Source organism: Astatotilapia calliptera, chromosome 2, assembly GCF_964374335.1.
Source record: "Astatotilapia calliptera chromosome 2, fAstCal68.1, whole genome shotgun sequence".
NCBI lineage: Eukaryota > Metazoa > Chordata > Actinopteri > Cichliformes > Cichlidae > Astatotilapia > Astatotilapia calliptera.
In genome coordinates, this window is record NC_137423.1 from 6,834,254 (window position 1) to 6,855,000 (window position 20,747).

The following is a 20,747-nucleotide window of genomic DNA, read 5'->3' on the forward strand; positions in this document are numbered from 1 at the left end:
GATGGAAGTTAACGTGGCTGATATTAAAACATTTAAAAGCATATTTAAAGTATGTCATGCAAACTGGATCTCTGGGATATTGTTTTATTGTCTTACTAGCATGTGTAATTTTTTCTATCAGGGCTGTTTTCAGAAGCCCACTAAAACTACTTTGTCTTCCATATATGCCATAGCTGTCTTTGTCCATGAGGGGAAACTGTATTGTACTCTAAACAGTATAACTATTTAGCCTTTACCTGATGGGCTACGGTACAAGTACAAGTGGCACATGAAGAAAAATTCACAAAAATATTAAGGAAAAGAAAATCCAAAAGGGACATGAATATTTGGACAAAGCACCTCAAGTGCAGTTGTTAGTTCAGGACTGGTTGCTGGTTCAGATTCCCTGTGCATTTGAGTGGATGAGAATCACTTTCCCCTCCAGTAACTACTGGCTGTGCCCTTGAGCAAGTCAAGTTGCTCAAGTGGAACTGCATGGCGATGTTTGGATTAAGCCAGTGGTTGCAGAGCTGCTCTCAGGTGTGTATGTGTACATACGTTTGAAGGAGGGCAGTGCTGAAACTAAGTAGCAGTGTTCAACAGAAAATCTATAACTAGAAAAATAAGAGAAAGAAAAGCAGGCTCTTTAAGAGGGAATGTGTTGCCAAGATGTGGTTTTGAAGATGGTGTGAGTCGTTCAGCAGATTGCGTCTACACAGCTGCTCAAGAAGTAACTGAAACTGCAATATTGAGCTCTGCAGTTACAAGACGAGGCTGTAATTTTTATCCCAAGTGAAAGTAAAGGCTGTTAGATGCAGCTGTTCTTTGCTGGTGGTATACAGAATATCTGATCTGCATATCAAGTTGTCCACTAAAGACAGTCTTGCTTTATTTTTTTTAAGTAAATTCCATTTATTAATATCTCTTTTTTTACTGAGATTATTTCTTCCAAGTGCTAAAATAAAGCTGTTTTTCCACATCCTGCAAAGTATCCATCCTAAGAAATTGTGACTGTAATTGTGCTTTTCTTAGAAGTAAAAGACTAGTTTATTAAAGATTACTGGATCAACAAAAATTTTAATTAATCTTTTTTAGTTTTGATTTAGAATTCCCACATTATTAAGTTGCTCTACTTTGTCAAATTGTAAATATTAACTACTTTGATTTTGTGTGATGTTAAAATTGATGCCTTTGAGTTTGCCATTTTTGAAATGGAGATTTTGAATTGGTGAAATTGTGAAGATTGTTTTGAATGTTGAGTCAAGGCTTTCTCATAATTATTAAACACTGATACGAGAAGGAGAACCCTTTTTTTTTAAAACCCTGACTTATTGCAGTGCATTTTGATGGAAACAGACCTGTAGCAGGATTTTAGGTTCTTAGTGGAGTGGGATTTTTCCTGATGTTGCAGAGGTAGAAGTTCTGAGACAAAAGAAAGTCTAAGCTGCAGAAGTTTTGGTGTGAATGTGTTTCTGATAAGAATGGTTTGTTTTGCCAAAGATGCTCCTGTGAAATTAAAGTTTATTACATTCAAATAAACTAAGATTATGCAATTAACAAATTATAGGTAATATTTCCACAATCAAGAGTTAAAACATAGAAGTAATTGCTTTTCATTGCATGATTCCAAACTATAAAATTCATCTAAGTATTGAAGAATCTGTATCTTGCATGTTTTCACAGTGCATGTGTAATGCAATGGGAAATGTAAGCCTCATGCACTGTATTATCCAGTCTTCTCCTTGAAGCCAGCTAACACAGAGGAGATAGAAACCAGACAAAGCCTGAGGGCTATAAAACACTGAAGACACTTTCTCCCTCCGTGACTCCTCCTCCAGTTTTCATCATGCAGCCTGTTCATTGTCTCTTTAGGCTTCTGTGGAAAGTTTGCACCGCAGAAGTTGTCCATCTTAATAATTCAGTTTAATACCAAACTAAGTCATGGAAGCTTATTATTCTGAAAAGTCTGTGAAACTCTTGAGCAGTATCACTCATATGAGGAATATTCAAAATTCAGTGTATTATATAAAGTGCTGTACTCGGAAGAGGTGAACTGAAAATGTATGGTGTTGTCTGCTGTTTGAAGATAGTCTTCAGTGTTCGGATTGCTGGAAGTATTGAACTGACCACAATGCACTGGAAGATTTATTTGACACTTGCTTAAAGGAAAGATCAGAGTCGATCAATCAATCAGACTCCATCGAGGAGTGAAGGATTCTGATATTGTTTCGAAAGAGAATAGAAGTCTGTCCAGTCCAGAAGCAGTGAATCGTTACATCTCAGGACAATCAATAATTTGTGTTAAACTATATACTATATGTCCTATCTCGATTCCTAGCTGATGTTCAATCGCATATATTTAAGAGTGCATACACTACAGAACTGCTAAAATATTGAAAATCATTTGTGTAGGATTATTGTTCAAGTGCCGTTCAGCTACAGCGAGACTGCATATAAACGAATGCATGCTCTGTTTGGATGCATTTTTAGTGCATGTTTAATGAACCTATTTCCTTTTTGTGTCAAAAGACAGAAAGTATAATTTTGGAAAAAAAATTTATGAACTAGATAAGACAAATAACACCAAACCATCAACCAATAAGAATTTTAAATATATAATATAAGTAAATGCTTTCTTCTTATCAAAGACAAAAGTAATCCGAGAAGGTTTGGAATAGTTCTGCTTTTACAGAGCTGGTCACAATTCCTGATAATCAATTAATCGTGTTGACCAGCAGCACCTGTCTGCTACTAATTCCTACGGAAGCTGTAAGGTTGTCCGTAGTTTTGCACAGAACTTTGTGATAAAAAGAAAATTTCTTTATCACATTTCAGCCCAGTAACAAGTAATGTAACCAGTGTCTTCTATCTGTACCTTATATTTATCTTTAAATAAGTACAAACATATATCTTTAGTAGCTTGGTCCCACAAAAATACACTCATATTGTTAATAAGTAAAGTTATGACTGTGTAGCCACTAGGGGTGCAACGATACACAAAATTCACGGTTCGGTTCGGTTCGATACTTTGGTGTCACGGTTCGATATTTTTTCGATACAAAAAAATGTTCATGCATTTTTAATTTGTCATTTATTAAAATTATAAATATATATTTTAACTCAAAAGTACAGTTTTTAAATTTAACCCTAACCCTTGTGCGTGTTTTTTATTTTGACAGCGAATGCGCACCTGCGGACCACTTATGTGCAGCCCTGGTTATTTAGCTTGTCATATTGCAGCCACAGAAATTCTTTTGTCCATGAAACCATAAAGCTGCACTTTCTTTTTGCCTTATAGTCTGATTTGTCATAACTTCTCCGTTTTGTGGTAAGCTTTTCTTTGGCTGTCACTTCTTCACCCTGACCTGTCTTATTTGGCTCAGCAGAACTGAAATGCTTTTACACACTCACTCACATAAGCTCAGCGATTCTCTGCGCGATCAACCTCTCACATGTTTAAGCTTGCTGCGGGAGATTTCACTTGTCATGTTTGCATAGTAAGCTAACGATTAATAAGACGATGTCAGAGGAATTGGTGCACAAATTATCATCACTCACAGATCAGTGCTGTCGCTCTCTATACACAGTTCACACGATTGCAAAGTGAAAGCAAAAAAACAAGCGCAAATTCAAACGCGATTTCAATATGTCACATATTGACAGTGGCTCACCGATGCCAATGACATAATTACCCAGCTACATTTCTGAAAGAATGCAAAAGCATTGACATATATTTTTCCTACAATAGCCCGACGGGCAGGGAAGAGATAGATTTTGGTAGCCCGACTGAAAAAATCGCTAGCTCCGGGACGTCGGGCTAGCGATATTGCAAGCCCTGTATCTGATTGAGGAATCACTCATCTTTGGAAAAGAGAGTTTATTACAGAGAAATGGCTCTTTCCAAAATAAAAGCTATACTATCCGCTTCTTCTGGGCTATATTCTCAGCAGCATAAGGAGAATCATGTGCTAACAGCTGTCTAAATGACTCGGCTAAAGTTAGTAGCATGCTTGCTTTTTTTTGTCTGCTTCCACTTGTCTTTGCACTAGGATGATGTCGGCGTAAATGTGCAGTCATATTCGTTGTGTTCCCGCTAGTGCTTTCAGGTTAATCTCGTTGAAATGACCTTAACGCCACAACACGGCAAATCTCCGTTAACGAGCTACCGCCGATCGCTCCGTGCATGGGGCTAGACGGCCAACACGTTAACGAGCTAACTGTGCTAGCACACTAGTTCACACCAATGTAATTGAGCATTGCATGGCACATCCAACATACTGTTTTACTTTAGTCCATGACTCGCTTACCTTCAGGGTCATACGTCACATGAAAACCAAAATAATTCCAAACGCCAGATCTGAATGAGGGTGGGGGAGGTGCCCTGCGCTCTTCCTTCTGACTATGCTGTCTGTGTTGAGCGCTCAGTGGATCTGCGCTCGACAGTGCAGCCTAGGCGGAGTAGTCGAACACAGATTCACTGAGCGCTCAACACAGACAGCATCGTCAGAAGGAAAATTGATAAAAGAAATTACAAATGTTGTATTGTTCGATACATATGCGTACCGAACCGAAAGCACTGTATCGAACGGTTCAATATCGATACGAATATCGTTGCACCCCTAGTAGCCACATCAGACACCACCTCCATTGTCAAGTTTGCTGACGACACTGCTGTTGTGGGCCTGATCTCCGACAACATCGAGACGGCCTACCTGGAGGAGATTAGGAACCTGGAGACCTGGTGCCAGGAGAATAACCTCCTCCTAAACATCAGCAAGACTAAGGAGCTGATCGTGGACTTCACTACAAAGCAGGCGAGGAATTACAAACCCCTCATCATCAGTGGCACGCCAGTGGAGAGAGTGGACAGTTTCCGATACCTGGGTGTCCACATCACTCAGGACCTGTCATGGTCCTGTCACATCAACACCCTGGTTAAGAAAGCCCGTCAGCGTCTCTTCTTCCTCAGAAGACTTAGAGACTTCCATCTGCCACTGAAGGTGCTCAAGAACTTCTACTCCTGCACCATCGAGAGCGTCCTGATGGCAAACATCTGCACCTGGTTTGGGAACAGCACCAAGCAGGACAGACGAGATCTGCAAAGGGTGGTGCGCTCAGCCGAACGCATCATTCAATCAGAGCTCCCTGACCTGCTGTCCATCTACACCAAGTCCAAAGCTAGGAAGATTATGATGGATCTCTCCCATCCCAACAATGGACTCTTCTCACTGTTGAGGTCTGGGAAGCGCTTCCGCTCCCTTAAGGCCAAAACAGAGAGAATGAGGAGGAGCTTCTTCCCCCAGGCTATTCGGGGCCTGAACCAGGTGTAGGACTGGACTCTCCCAAACACGTCACTATAAGACTGGACTCTCACACACGTCACCACACATTTCCTATAATCCATAATTCCTATAATTTATAATCCTTATCTTTATAATTTCTTCTGCTATTTGCACATTCTTTACTGTAAATTCTTAAGTTAATTTGTAAATTTTTGTAGTAAACTGTAAATTGTAAATATTGTAAAACTTTTCTTCTGTCATTTAATGGTCGGGCATTGTACAGCTACAAGCATTTCACCCCCATGCCATACTGTGTATGGTTGTGTGTGTGTGACAAATAAAATTTGAATTTGAATTTGAATTTGAAGTTATCTCACAGTCTGATCACACCTTCTTTGCTGGTGTATGAGTATTTATAGCATTCAGAGCGGTGATATCAGATAGTATCAAATTAAAACAAAGCAACAAAGCAAAGGTTTTGGGTGATTGCTTGGGTTTACGCATGTGATATCCAAGAGGTTTGCATTCTTTTGTGAAATTATAAAATGGTTTTGAAGGAATCCATGCTCATAGTCATCAAATTAAAAGAACAGTTGTCAGTTTTCCCACTTTCTCTCTGAAAATGAGTTAAGAAAATTGATACCGCTGTACATGTGTTCAGCCAGGAGTTGATTAGATTACCTTATTGTGAGGTTTGAAGAAAAGCAAATCATCCAAGCTGGCTCTGTTCAAAGTTCGAACATAGTGCCTGGTGGATTGACCCGAATGCCGAGTGGTTGGGGTTCATACAGCAACCCTCCATATGCTCTGAGCACTGGATCCAGTTTGACTGTCAGTCTGGCACCATGTGCTGCATGTTCTTTTCCTGCACTCTCTCCTACATTTTTTGTCTCCATCCCCAGTTTTCCTGCCAAAGTAAAAGCAAAGATGTCCCCAAAACCAATGCTTAATGCCCATCTAAAGTTTATTAATTGATAGACTGTATCTGATTTGTTTAATCTGTATGCAAACACAAGTGTGTAGATAAAACGTTAACCTAATTTGTGGTTTAAGAGCTTTTGAACTTTGCACACAGCCAGGATTCTTGCTTCCTGCTGGTTGAAGTATTTATGCTAAGTTAAGCTAATTGTCTCACCGCTCCAGCTCAGTAACTGACAGATTTAAGAGTAGCATCAATCTTCTCATCTACCTCATGGCAAGAAACAAACAAGCTAATTATCCCTTTTTAGAAAAGGGAGTGGTTCTGGTAGTATCTATACAGAAGCTGTTGTATAATGCATATACATTGAAACTAGCAGCAGAAAAGTCATATAATGTATAGCCTGTACATTATATGCTGCATACAGTATAAGAGTAGGAGTCTATAAATTATGCAGTTGCAAGTATAGACAGAGTGATGGTAGCAATAGCATTATAGTCTACAGTAATAGCCGTATATTTTTCCCTATCTCCACCACTCGGCATTTCATATTTGGGCTCTGACTGTATTTTTCAGCTCTGTCCTCTCTTTTGTTTCCTCGCAGCAATCGGCCGGACGTTGATCCCCCGTTATTTCAGCACAGTCTTTGAGGGAGGGGTCACTGAGCTCCACTACATCCTTAAACACTCCAAGGAGTCGTTCCACAACTCCTGCATTACCCTGGACTGTGATCAGTGCACCATGGTCACCCAGCACGGGAAACCAATGTTTACAAAGGTAACACCTGACCCCTGAGCTTCTCCCAACATGAATAATTGATCACAGGCTATGATAATGGCCCAGGCGAGCCACTTAACTGGTTAAAGATCAAATTCATTTACACCCTTTGAGTCTTTTTTTCCCCCTTTATCCACTTTCATGTTGTACATGGGTTTTGAAGTCACATCTGGGGGCTTTACTGTTTATGCTGTGGAATTAATTATATGATGAATTTATGGGTTATCCACTTAGTTTGCATAGATTTCAAGTGTTCATCTCTGATATCTGTGGGAAAAATATTAAAGATTGTGTGACATTTTAGTTACAGTAACTTGAAATTGAAGTAACTTAATATGCTTGTCCTTATTTTCTGTCATATGGCAACTGGCAGAATGGTTGATGCCCAAATTCAACATGATAAAAGTGTCAAGTCATGAAGTAATTATATTTGCAGGTACCATCAATTCTGTGAGGTAGAAACTGCTCTAAACACTCCAATACTCTAAAGATATCAACAGTTTTTTTTTCTACTCTTGTTTTCATACATTGACTAGAAAAGTGGATATCCTAATGTGGTCATCTCAGGCAGACATATCTGCTGTTCATATGTTTTGCTTATGAGGTGCAACTGAGGAAATTTGGTCTAAAAGAAAGGTGCCCTTAAAAGGAGACGAATTAAAACAGCTTTTTTTAGATGGTGGGTGAGCAGAGCCGCACCAAGGGCCAGTCTGAGTGAGTCAGCAAATTATTTTCACTATCAGTCAGTCGATTCGTAGCTTTTTTTCTTTGTCTTTAATTTTTTAGAGGAATCCTGCAGTTGTGTCCTGTTTTAGTGGATATGTGCTTAGATGTGAATATTAAATCTTACACATTCATTACTCAAAAGTGCAGCTTTAATAATATGACATATTTTATACCTGTCTAAACATGCACCTTACATGAATTTTCTTAGGCCAGATATCTCCAAGCTACTGTAAATATCAAATATGCTCATATTTACTCTTTTCACTTCTAGACCTCAAAATCTACTGGTATTGCTCATATTAATGCTGGATTCCTAATCCTCCAGATGCTCCGAAGATATTGCTAGGGGGACATGAATAAGACTTTTGAAGAGTAAAGTTTAGTTCGCAGTAACAGGAAACACAAATTGCACAGGTGAAATAATCCCAACCTGACACCAAGGTCTTCTGAAAGCACTAAAGATGAGCTCAGCTGCTTTTGTCTTGTGGGAGAGAAATCCCTTGTGAGCTGGAGTGAATATCTGCTTCACCACAGTCTGATCTAGATGGCTCGCTGACTCTTAGTGTTCTTCTGCTGACTGTCTAAATGAATCTGAGGCCAGATAGCTTGTCAGCGCAGAGCAGCCGAGCTAAAGGGATTCCATGTTCCCTGTACCATGAACCCTGAGCTGAAGCACCAGACCGGATTGTTCTGACATTAAACAGCTATACGCCCTCTTGTTTTCAGGACTTGACAGCATACACTCACTCGTGGGTGTGTGTGTCAGTGTGTGTATTGTGCAGAGCGCAAAATTAAGCTTTGTGATCTGCCAGAGGCTGTTAGGCTAAAGGGTGAATTAAGCAAATTATTTTCTAAAAAGAAATAAACATAATCTGCCAATGGGCATAGATTTCTTTTAGCTTTAAGAACAAGTAGACTTCACAATTTCACAGACTTTATTGGCTTTGGGTAATCTTTTTCCTAATAATAAGGCATTGATTTATCTTTTGATGTTTTGCATTTAGCTGTTAAGTTGAATTGAGAAAACCCTTCAAATAGTTTGACATGGATTTTCTTTAATGCTAAGTGACATACAATAGTATTATGTCATTTCAATTTCAAGTAGTTTCAACTTTTGCATAAATGTATAACCTATAGAAACTGCTTTGATAGTATCCTGTCAGTTTGATTGAGCAAGATAATTTGCCAGGGCTCTCTGAAAGTTGACTGAGAGTCAGGAATAAACTAATATGATCACATTTATGATTCTACATTATGATATTGTTTACACAAAAACATTTAATAATATTGAATGCTCTGTTAGAAACGTTTTTGTTAAGTTGATTGAACTGCTTTTAGTTTTACTAACATCCACTTCCACCTTCCCTTTCTCACTTGTAAAGAGAAATTACTGAACATTAGCAAATATACAGATTTTCATATCACTGAACTACTGGGGTTCTTCACTAACAAACAGGTGGTTAGCTAGCAGCCCCAAATCACATGGGATTGGATAAATAATGTATTTTTCCAATAAGCCATCAGACATATCTTGGTCTATATTCAGATTGCTGACAGTTGTGGCCTAAAAGCTGGTTTTTTGGCTCATTTTGACTCAGATCTGTTTTTCCTGACAGTGCAAATAACACAATGACAGTGATGTTTTGATTTGGCCCACTTTCATATGCAATCCTTAAGCCAGGTGTACACTACAATTTTGGGCTGGCTCAGTCAAAAGCTGATGGATGTGAAAGAATCATAATTTTATCTTTGGTAGTGTCTCCAAAGCAATGCTCCTGCATCATGGAGAGAAAGAAGTTCAAAGTTGGCTGTTTTAACAGTCTTGTGACTAAAAAAATCCTAAACTCTGACAGTGTCAGAAATGAACACCTCATAGCGTGACTGCTGCCAAGTCCTGCGTCTACTAACCAACCAGGAAGAATCTAGTACGATATGGATATGATGCACTGGCCAACTTCCCAAGGCACTTGGGAAGAAAAAAAGAAAAGAAAAAAAACAAAACAGAACAAACCCATATTAAATAAATGGCAGTACAATGGAGAAAATAAAATGTTTGGACTCGAACAAAGAAGAAACTCTAGTTGAGTTGTGGCAGCAGCAGCCTTGTTTGTATGATGTGTTCTCCAGCTGTTATCGTGACTGCAACAATAAGGATGTAGCCTGGAAACAAATAGCCGAGAAATAACAGATGCGCGTGTTGGCTATCATTCAGTACTTATTATCATCATAGAGTCTGCATACATCAAACTTGACGTCCTGCACGAGTAGATCCATGTTGCACTGTGCGGTTTGCAGTGAACTGACAAGATTGCTGCAACCCCACAGTCTGTACGCACCCAAATCAGATACAATCTTTCTTTTTTCTTTTTTTGCAGTGCGACCTCACGGTGAACTGACAAATCAGAATTCACTTGACTTTCACATCACTCCACCATCCTGCAGAAAGACTCTTGTGGGGTGTCGCTGGCAGATGTAGTTTGATGTAACCAAGGCATGCCTTATTTTTTGATTACACTTGTTTCACTGAGGCCATCGCAGTCCCACCAGTACTGGCTCTATCTGTGCTTCAACATATACCTCAAGTAAAGTAAACCAGCAGCCACTGCGCCATAAAAAGCAATAATTTAAAAAACCGTGGATAGTCTCATTGCTGACAGCTAGGGGTGGGCGATAGAAACAATATACGATAGAAACTATATAAATTTGGTCAACAATAGAGATTTTGACTATACCGCTTCATGATGTCATCAAGCTGCGCCTGTTTTGGTCGAAAGCATCGCAGTGGCTACAACAATTATCATCTGCAAATTATGCAGACAGTCATAGCAAAGAGATGAAGCACTTTTGAAATATGGGGAAAGCCAAAAACTGCTCTTCCTCCACTTCCGTAACATTGATACATTAATGCTGAATTCTCTCGCAGCTGCTCTATGTTGCAGTATTTTAATAACTAACCTTGTGTTGTGGATGAATGATCTCAGTTGTTCTCCTGACTGACGTTTGCCCCGTGTATAGCATCCTGCTATGCGATTGCATTTGTCCCTGACCACCAGAATCCCTCACGTTAACTTTTATCAAGTGGAAAAAAGTTGGCGTTCATCCTCCAGCTTCACTGTGCTAATGTTATGCTAACATACCTGTGTTGCTAGCAATCACGTAGCACAACATTATATACCAGGTAGTCCAACTTCAGTAACCCTGCAAACGCCACTGCTGTTTAGTTTCCTGTCTTCATTTATGTTGGAAGTGGTAGCAGAGCTGTACGTTTGAATTAGTTTCAAAAATCTCTCAGTCAGAACATGGTATGTCATGTTTAGGTGGAAACTAGCGAGCTAACTTCCTGTTAACTTCTAACTCCGTTAAATTTAATAACTTCTGTTTTCATGGATGCCTGGATGTTAAACGTAATTGTTACACCTGGTAAAGCAGCAACACTGATGATTTTATTAAAAATTAAAGAATTTAGACCGTTCTTAACTCTGTGTTCGTTTGACTTTGGGACCTTTTTGGACCCAGATTACTCCGCAAAGCTCCTCACTATGGCAGCCGTAATGCTCTGACAATCCATCAAGCAGTGCGGCTTACCAAAGTTGTACTAAAACATTTTTTAACAGATTTCTGCACGCCAAAATGTTTTTGAGATTTTGAGAAAATTAAAGGATTTTAAGTGTGCTTTATAGTGTGGAAAATACGTTATACAGAAGAAAAGAATATATCGCAATATATATTGTTACCGCACATGCTTCAAATTATATCGCGATATGAATTTTAGGCCATATTTTAGCCCTACTGACAGCTGCTCACATCTACAGCACATCACTTTATAAATAAAACTTTAATGATAGGATCAAGTTATTAAGCATACTAGTGTTTTGCAGGAAGAAAGGGGGCAAAAAAACACATGTCCTATCTATAAAAAAAGTTATGTTTGCATAGGTAGAGTGTATAAACATTGCATGAAGAAACCTGGTTTAATTGCTTGTGTGCTATGTTGGAGTACATTAACATGCAAGACTGCCTGCATTTAAGTTTGTAGCGAGGGGGCACATGAGCCCAGTGTTTCAGTCAATTTTGTATTCATGTAGGGGTTAGTGGCTGAGTGGAGGTTGGGTGTAGGTTGAGGGGGTCTCTTTGTGTTATTATATTAGTAAATGAGTAAACAATCCCAGTAACACATACAGGAAATATCTTTTAATGTTTTTCTGCAGTTCTGTAAACAAGTCTTTTCAAAAAGAATAACACCAACAACACCCCCCCACCCCACCCAAAAACAAAATATATTACAAGTGTCCAATATTAACCATACAGAACGGGAACAGAACTGCCCCGGCCCGGTCAACAAAAAGCTAAATTTGATGCTTGCAGCGCTGCTCTCTTTTCATCTTCACCTAAATTGGATGAGAAGAATTAATTCATTAGAAAAAAAATTCCAATAACTGAGCGTGTTCTCCCTGAGCTCCCAGCAGCAGCAGCAGCGAGCCTGCAGCTCTGGAGGCCCGAATCTCAATCAGCTCTGCCTCGCCTCGCTTTCCTCTACCACAACCACCCTCCTCCCCACCATCCCTCTCCACCCTCCTCCTCCCCCCCGTCTCTCATCCTCCTCCCTGGCTTGCTGGCTCGCTCATTCTCCTTTTGCTCTCTACTCCACATCTCTCTCTCTCTCTCACTCACCCACCACCCCCCTACCCCTGCACCCCCCCCCCCCCCCACACACACACACACCCCTCATCCCTAGAGAAATCATCCCCAGCTCCCAACTCGCTCTCTTGCTCTCCCTCTCGCTCTCTCTGCCTATATCTGTCTCTTTCCTTTCCTGCTGCTACCTCTCTCTGTCTTTCAAAATTTCTAGTTTTGAGCACAATGAAAGAATAATTTTGCTTTGCTTTATTAAAAATTTCTTCTTGTTTTCATAGTTTCGGTCATCTTCCCAAACAGAAATAAAAACACTGTAGTTACAAATATAATTGATGAGTAGTCACTAAAATGAAAGAGTAAGATGATCAGAATGAATGCTTTCAGGGGCATTTCGTTCTTTTCATTGTAGACTAAATAGTAGATAGATAACAGAAAATTGGATAAACAAACAACAAAAACAAACCAAATATCCTTTGCTGAACAAAAACTAGTGATGTAGTGGTCCATGGTTAGCCTCCTGGGGTTTCTGTTGTGCCCCAGTGAATCCGACAGTTACTGTATTAAATAAACTTCCAGGTCTGTTTAATGCCTATTGTTATTAAAAACCTAAATATTAAAATTATGAACTGAGGTTGCACACAGGCTTCTCGGGTTGAATTGCATTTTCCTTCATTCTTAAGGTACATGCAGCATTTCCAGGATTGTATGTGTTCTAAATTTGGCTTTACCCGCAGGTAAGATGGTTAAAGTGCACGGCTCCTAAATGGGAATTTGTTCTCATAGATGGTTTGTATTTTGTTTCAGACACTGTTGATTGTTCGCTCCAGTACTTCTGTGACTGTTTTGCATCAACATGACCCATAGAGTATTAGTGTGGCTGTCAAACCACTGATATCAACTGAGACATAACCCATTGTGTATAACTTACAAGTGGATTTATATGGAAACCTAAATGTAGTATTTTGCTTAACATATTGTTTTGAAATATTAGATAAATTACTTACTATTGCAGCAATAAATGACCAATTACACTCACTACGTATTGTTTAATGATTACATTTGATCATAATGTGGACAATCTGTGATGAAAAAAGAGAAGGCAGCAGTATTTGAACAAGCTTAGTACAGTTTAATGAATTCATGTGTTCTTTTTTTTTTCTTTACCTTTGTGTTGTTGCTAATCTCGTGTGGTGCTACAGACTAACGAACGGGTTGGGCTAGCAGGACACTAGAGTGGGTGGCTTTCTCCAGGGGCTGGTGCACACTCTGTGGCGGGCCCACAAAGCAGCGAGGTGTTGACAAGGTGACACAGGGTGCCAATTTGACCAAGAACTCCCAACCTCCGAGCCACCCCAGGTATCCCAGCACCTCTATTCACTCTCTGCAGGCCTCGCTTTCCCTGACCAGTCTGTGTTAGCTCCGGGGGCACGGCCCTTGTTACCGGTGCCCAGCTGGGGGTTTGTGCATGCTGGGAGGTGAGCGAACAGCAAAAGGCGAAAAGGCGAGTTCGTGACACAGTGATCTCAGCTGAAGTAAATTTAATTCCCTGAGTGGATTTTTTTTTTCCTTGGTGAGAAATTGACTAGCTGATGTGTTATTCCTGATATATGCTTTGCTTTGAATGTGGCCAGCAGTGTCTACCGCACGTTTCTTATAATTGTATGTATTAATTGTGCATATCTATCAATATCCATTTATCGATGCCTTTATTTATTTATTTAATAATGGTTGTTGTTAAACAACAGAATGAATAGTTAATGGTTACTGATGGTTACTATGGTTCTGAAAATATGTCCCAAAAAATCTGAAATTTTGTAAATCATAAATAAAAACAAACAACTGCATGTAAAAAATAAATATTTTTAATGCGACTCCAGCAACCTACCTAAAATAGTTGGGACAGGAGTTTGTGTACCCCTGTGTCACCGCTTCTTTTAACAATACTGGATTATGTAAGGGTTTGGGAACTGATGAGGGTTTGTATTGTTCATTCTTACTTGATATAGATTTTCAGCTCAACATGCGTTCTGCTTCATAATGCATCAAATGTTTTCAGTGTGTTACAGGTCTGGACTATTTAAGCACCCGCACTATCTAATGTCACATTCCTTTTATCTCAGGAATCAGATGTTGATCGTTATCCAGTGCAACACGATATCACGCCAAAGGGTGTCATAGACACGCTTGCTTTGCCTCTCCAATGCGTGAAATTGACAAGCATGCAGAATTTGCAGTACCAGCAGGGGGCGATGATATATTTATGTTTAAGTTGCTGGTGACCGTGGAAGGTACATTTCAGGGTGCTTCTATGCCAAATGATTAAGCTAGGTGGCTAATATGTACTTACATATAAATGTGTTGGTAATGCCTCTTTAGACGCTTTTCTGTGATTATTTTAATGTTGGCTTGAATTTGTCTCTACCCGCAGACAAGATGGTTTGCAAAGTCAGGGTTCCTGCGACTCTCCGAGTGGTATATCTGACTTATGGGAGCATCCCAGTTGAAAATTGTGATTGAGCACTCAGGATTTAGGACCTCTCACTTCAAATTGATTATTGCACTATTGTGGCTTTATGCTGCTGAAATGTATGTAGAATGTAGTTTTGATATAGTAGACAAGAACATAGCTGAACACAGCACATATTATTCCAAATCTTATATACGTACTGTGTATCACAGAGCATTATTGGTGCCTTCACAAATGTTCCTATTACCAGTGACATGTACGCTCATGCAGCCCCATAATATCATTAATGTTGGCTTTGAGTTGTGTGCTAATAATGTACTGGATGGATGAGTATAGTAAAAGTAAGATTGTCTGTTTACACAATGGTCTAGTTTCTTATCTATACCTATGGGCATCTGTTCAAGTGGAAGGAACAGCTTCATCCAAAGGGTCGCTGGGGTCTCCCTTAAAGATAGGGTGAGGATCCCAGCCAGTCACAAAATACTACTCTTACACATCAAAGGGAACCAATTGAGATGGTTCAGGTATCTGATTAGGATGCCTCCTAGGCACATCTAGTCAAGGTGTTTTGGGTATGTTGTACCAGAAAGACCCTGGAGCTGACCCAAGAGACCTCCTGGCTTGGGAATCCCTCAGTGTTCCCCCTTGGAAGAGCTAGAGAAAGTGACTTGGGAGAGGGAGGTCAGGTTTGCAAGTCATGAATATGCAACAGTTATTTACAGTTTATGTGTTCTGCTGCTATCGTAGACTTTAAAGTCAGGTTTGGTACGGATGCTACAACTTTGTGAGTGCTAACTCTGAATTCAACGGGAAAAAAATTCTAAATTGGAACTTTTTTAATGCAACTTAATGCTTCAATTGGATGCACTATTATGGATCAATGCTGCTGAAATATGCATATGTGACACTGTATACACTATAACACTAAAGGTGTTCAAGAGTCATATACTCAAGTCATTAAGGTTCAGCGTTATCTTCAGTTTCTTCAGTTCAAGTGTGTGGTGTGTGTGTGTAGACAGTTATGTTGTTGTTAGTACTACTTGGGTAGTGTGTTGTATTAAGATCTCATAAGCTTATTTGTCCAGAGGCAACGCAGCTGTCACTATCAAATAAGTTGGGTGCATCATGGCTGGGGATGTTGAATCCTGGCTTGCTACAATTGGATGAACTCGTCACTTAGAAACAGACTCCATTTAAAAAAGGAAACCTGAACAAGGCAGTGAAAATATCCTGTATTGTATTTGTATTGTACAGCAACTTCATCACCATTAGTGACCATGTTTCTCTTGCTCTTCATATGCAACAACGTAATTCAGTCTATAATGAATTCAGTGAACTGGACTAAGAATCATATCCATAGGCAAATAATATACACTTTTGTGAACAATAGCCACAATAATCCAGTTCTCACTGAAATGTTAGAATGCATCTCATTGCAAAAAGAGGGAAAATACAAATGTGTTTTGCGATGATACTTACCCAAAGACCACTTATACTAGGACAGAAAATAAAACTCAAAAACTAGTTTCTACAGTTTAAGATAAACATCTCCGATTGGTTTGTGATAGAGTGTAATTTTGTGAACCACACAAAATTACTGCTAATGCTTGCTGTGCTAACCCAGTTAGTTAATTCACTGGAGATTCATAATCCAAAAAAGAAGTACATCAGCATCAAAACAAAAAGCATCCTTCTATCCCAACAAGCAAAGGAGTAAAACTCAACTTTATGTCGTCAACCATGAGCTCAAACGATAGACTCAAGTTCATAAACACTAGCTTGTTGTAGTGCCACCTACTGACCTTTTTGTGTAACGGCAGAATTAATCTGCTGTATAAAATATATATAAGTCGATTTTATGCAGGTTATATGTAGAATGTGGTTTGCGATGGTCTTCCTATAATAAGCAAGGACTTTCCTGGAAAAAAGTGTTTTCTTTGGGACAGCATGTATTTATAAATGTATATATTGTATACCACTGAGGCTTAATGGTGCCTTCACAGGTGTTTATATTACCAGTGGTATGTACAGTAATGCACACTAATGCATGTTGCTCATTAGCTTGATGGATAATCTTTTCTTCAATTCTCTTCAATTTCCTCTATCTTTACCCTTTCAGCGTTGGTTTAGAGCCTTTTTTTTGCACTAGTTGGTATTTTTTGCACCTGCCATCTTTAACTGGGATTTTACATTTACAGTATTTAACATCTCAAGTTTTAATTTCATGATGATTACTATAATAAATTTGCAAAGGTTTTTTTTCCATTACATTTTATTCACCTCTGTACTTTTTTCACCAGGGTCCATGAGATTATATACATTTCAACCTCTATTCAAAGCCAGAAGAGGCAGTCAGGGAACATGGGGATAGAATAGGAGGGGATATCACAACTAGCCAGCAGTCAAACTGACAGTACTGCAGTTACCTCTTAATAGCAAAGCCACTGAGAGATCCCAATGAAATGCTGTTCTTAAGTTTAAACTATAATCTGCAGCACACATGTCATAATTATCATAAATAAAATGTGTTTGTTGATTTAAAAGTTAATTTCAGCTATTAAATTAGGCCCACAGTTGGAAGGTGATTATAATTTTCATGGAGAATATTAAAATATCCTGGGGCAACATTAGAGTATATATATGTTTTACTTTAAGGCTGTAATTGCTGATCATTTTCGTTTTTGATTAATTGATCAATCACGCGGTCTTTAAAATGTCAACAAAATGACTAAATGTTGTAGTAGCTGTAGTAGAAAATTAATAATCCCAGTAGATATTTATATAGGAGGCAGTTTCTGAGTGACTGATTTATTTCTTATGCAGACTTAACATAATATAACACACTTTATTCACGTGTACGTTATTACTAACAGCATTTCTACAGACTTCTCAGTAGTTACTAATCATGTTGAGTTAGAGAACTATAACCAATGTCAGCAGTTTGTTGCTAAAATATATTTTACTTTAGCCAGCTCTGATCTTGTTCATATTCACCAGAAGTAGTTATCAGGTCTTATATTAATCGATTTAATGACCTTCAGCTCCTCTGTTATTAATGATTGCCAGGTTAGGGTACAGTATTGAATATTGTCTCGGCAGCAGGACGTTGTTATTCTTTCTTGCTCTTTTGAGCTGGAGATCCCCTGATCTCAGCCCCGTTGTGTGGAAGATTTATGACTCTGCTCTTAAATCAATGGGGACTCTCTGCGAGGGGCCGTACCATTTAATGGACCACTTTTTAATTTAAGGGGATTTTCCTTCTTTTAGTTTTCATAAGGGAACACTTTTTGGCTAAAAATAAATGGTTACAACCATGCTGAGAAATATTAGATTTTAACCGATTGACTTTCACTATGGTGAAATAAATAGCTTTGTATGATTGAATCTATTCTGGAATCTGTGGGAAAAAAGAAAGCCTTCCTTGGTTGCATTTGTGGTTAATATAGCGTCTCTGCACCAGTGCCACTAAGATAAATTCCTGCGCATTTATTGCGCTTGGCAATTAACGGGATTCCTATTCTGGTTCTGATTTAGGCAGCTTACCAATTTATTTATCAGTTTCAGGGAGGCAGAAAGCTTGCAGAGAGAAATAGGAGCAATAGTAGATGCAGTGCTAAGGACACTCACTGTTGGCACTATGGAAAAAAGAATCAATAGTGCATTGTTATTTCACTGTAGGCTACAGCACCTGGAACGCATCAGAAGATACCAGCTCACTAGTAAACACAATTCAAGTTATTTAACTGCTGGTGGGTAAATTACACAAATCTACTAAAAGCAGACTCCCAGGAATGATGTAAAAGAGATACCCGTTTCCCTCAAATTGGCCTATTATATATAATATTTGGGCTTTTAATAGGTTTCATAAGCCCAGGGGGTAAAAACCTATAATGCTACAGAGTGACAATGATGCATTTTATTTCAAAGGAGGAAAAGAAAGAAAAGACCAAAGGTAACATTTATGAGGGGTTTTTTTTTGTTTTTGTTTTTTGTTCTTTTTTTAACATTTAGCAGCAGTTTAAAGAGGCAGTTTACAACTGTCATACTCATAATGCCAAATGGTCTGGGTACCTAGAGGTCAGTGATTAATTACTTTGGACTTATGTGGTAGGAAGTGTATTTTCGATATACTTTTTTTTAACACTTATTCAATGTCTGTAGTTTTAAAGTAAAATAAAATGTGATACAGTATATGTCAAAAGTTAAATGAGTTAGGAAAGTTGGTCACATAACTGCATTTTTAGGTAATCAAGAACGTTTTTTTTTAAATCTGTCTATTTTAAATCTTTATGGAAGACATCAGTTTATCCTAAAATGTAAATATAATCCCTAAATTTGCAAATACATAGTTTTACTTCTATTTGAAGCTATTTTTATTTCAGTCTGTTACGTGCTGTGATGTGTCCCTGCTTTCCCTTTCAACTCTAAGGTCAGCCACTGGACAAACTGCTGTTGGAATTAAACTTAAATAAATAAAGAGAGTTGTCACTGTCCATTAAACACCACAGATTATTTCCAAACATTTCTGTAGTCAAATCTAATCTTATCTAGCCCAGACAAGCCTATTATCAAACGATGCAGATCCCTTAAACGCGTTTACACATAAAACCACTGTATCAGCATTTTTGTGACAGTTGTGTCAATCACTGAAAGAAAATCACAAGTTTTTCATTTACTATATAAGGTTTAAGACCAATTTGGAGCATAGACACAGACCAAGAGTTTGGTCTTGTTTGAGTAAATTAAAACCAAATTTTAAAATGAAATAAATAAATAATTTCTTTTTTATGCAGAAGAAGACACATCAAGAAATCCAGTATTGCAGCTCAGCAACCAGTAAGCGTAAATAGAAGAATATTTACAATCCAGTAAATACTTCATCTTAGTTATTCCTTGAGTACACACTAATCATGGCAGGTCTGACTTCATGCACTGTGCCCCTTAACAAGTGGATTGAAGTGCAAACTATCCAGAAACCAAAGTCTGCATGAAGATCTAAAAGCTTGTTTCTGTCAGTTGTTTATGCTCTTATGAAATTGGAGAAAAAGAGTATAAAGTTAGAGAAAAATGTGTTTTTTTTTAAGTCAGGGGTCAAGCCAAATATGAAAACAAAACTGTAGTTCAACATGCATATTAATGTACAGTTTCAGAAATGAAAGCATACCAGAAGTTTATAATCCGGGACAAAAATGTGGAGTGTTTTTTTCCATATTCAGAAATTGTGTATGCTGTAACTTTATTGCAGTTTATTGTTTGATAACAGAATTTTGGTTATTTTGTAAGTGATTTAAGTGTTAGCCACATGTTTAGTGAGAGCTGTTAATTATAGATTTAATTTTCTGCTAAAAGAGAGCATTTAACAGGTATTTTCATTAGAAAACTGTGTTTCCCAGAATCCTTTGTGGTAGTTACTCTGGGTTTAGCTAGCAAAAGAAAGTTTTCGGGAAGCCATTATATGTTGCTCTGATGTCGAGCAGTTTATTTGTTGTACATTCCCCTTTTTGAAGCCTTATATAAAGACTATCGTTTCTACAATTGATGTCCGATCCATTTTTTTGGCTAAGCGGATTCGCCACAATAGTGTATGTTGTACATATTTTTCATTTATTCCCATCACACATGCATTATGGGTCTTTCAATCTAAAATGAAACTTTTTCTAAACTGGAATATTGTAATCCCCTTTGGTTGGGTTGGTTGCACATTATGCATTAGCCACATGTTTAGTTAAGACAGCAGAGAAGCAGCTCTGCATTCAGGGAGTTTTCTTATTGTTTTTTGTGCAATTGAGCTTCTATTTATGCTTCTTTAACTGAGTGTGTTGGCACGTGACCAGCAGAGGTGGGTGGGTGGGTGGGAACTGGAAGGGGAGGTTGTGGTGGTGGTGGTAGTGAAGGGCTGGGGGTGCAGTATGGCCGCTAGCCTCTTTCTTGTTGATCCTCAGGAGACCATCTGCGCTGGGGG

The 20,747-nt window shown here is 38.6% G+C and overlaps 1 protein-coding gene across 4 annotated transcripts in view; it reads left to right on the top strand.

Moving 5' to 3' along the window:
- The window catches only part of ldb2a (LIM domain binding 2a), a 110,732-nt gene that overhangs the window by 60,214 nt on the left and 29,771 nt on the right, over positions 1-20,747 (top strand). For all 4 annotated transcript variants that reach the window (XM_026183047.2, XM_026183056.2, XM_080304782.1 and 1 more), the window contains exon 3: positions 6,785-6,957. In XM_026183047.2, the coding sequence (XP_026038832.1) occupies positions 6,785-6,957 (173 nt within the window). The remainder of the gene's footprint in view (positions 1-6,784; positions 6,958-20,747) is intronic.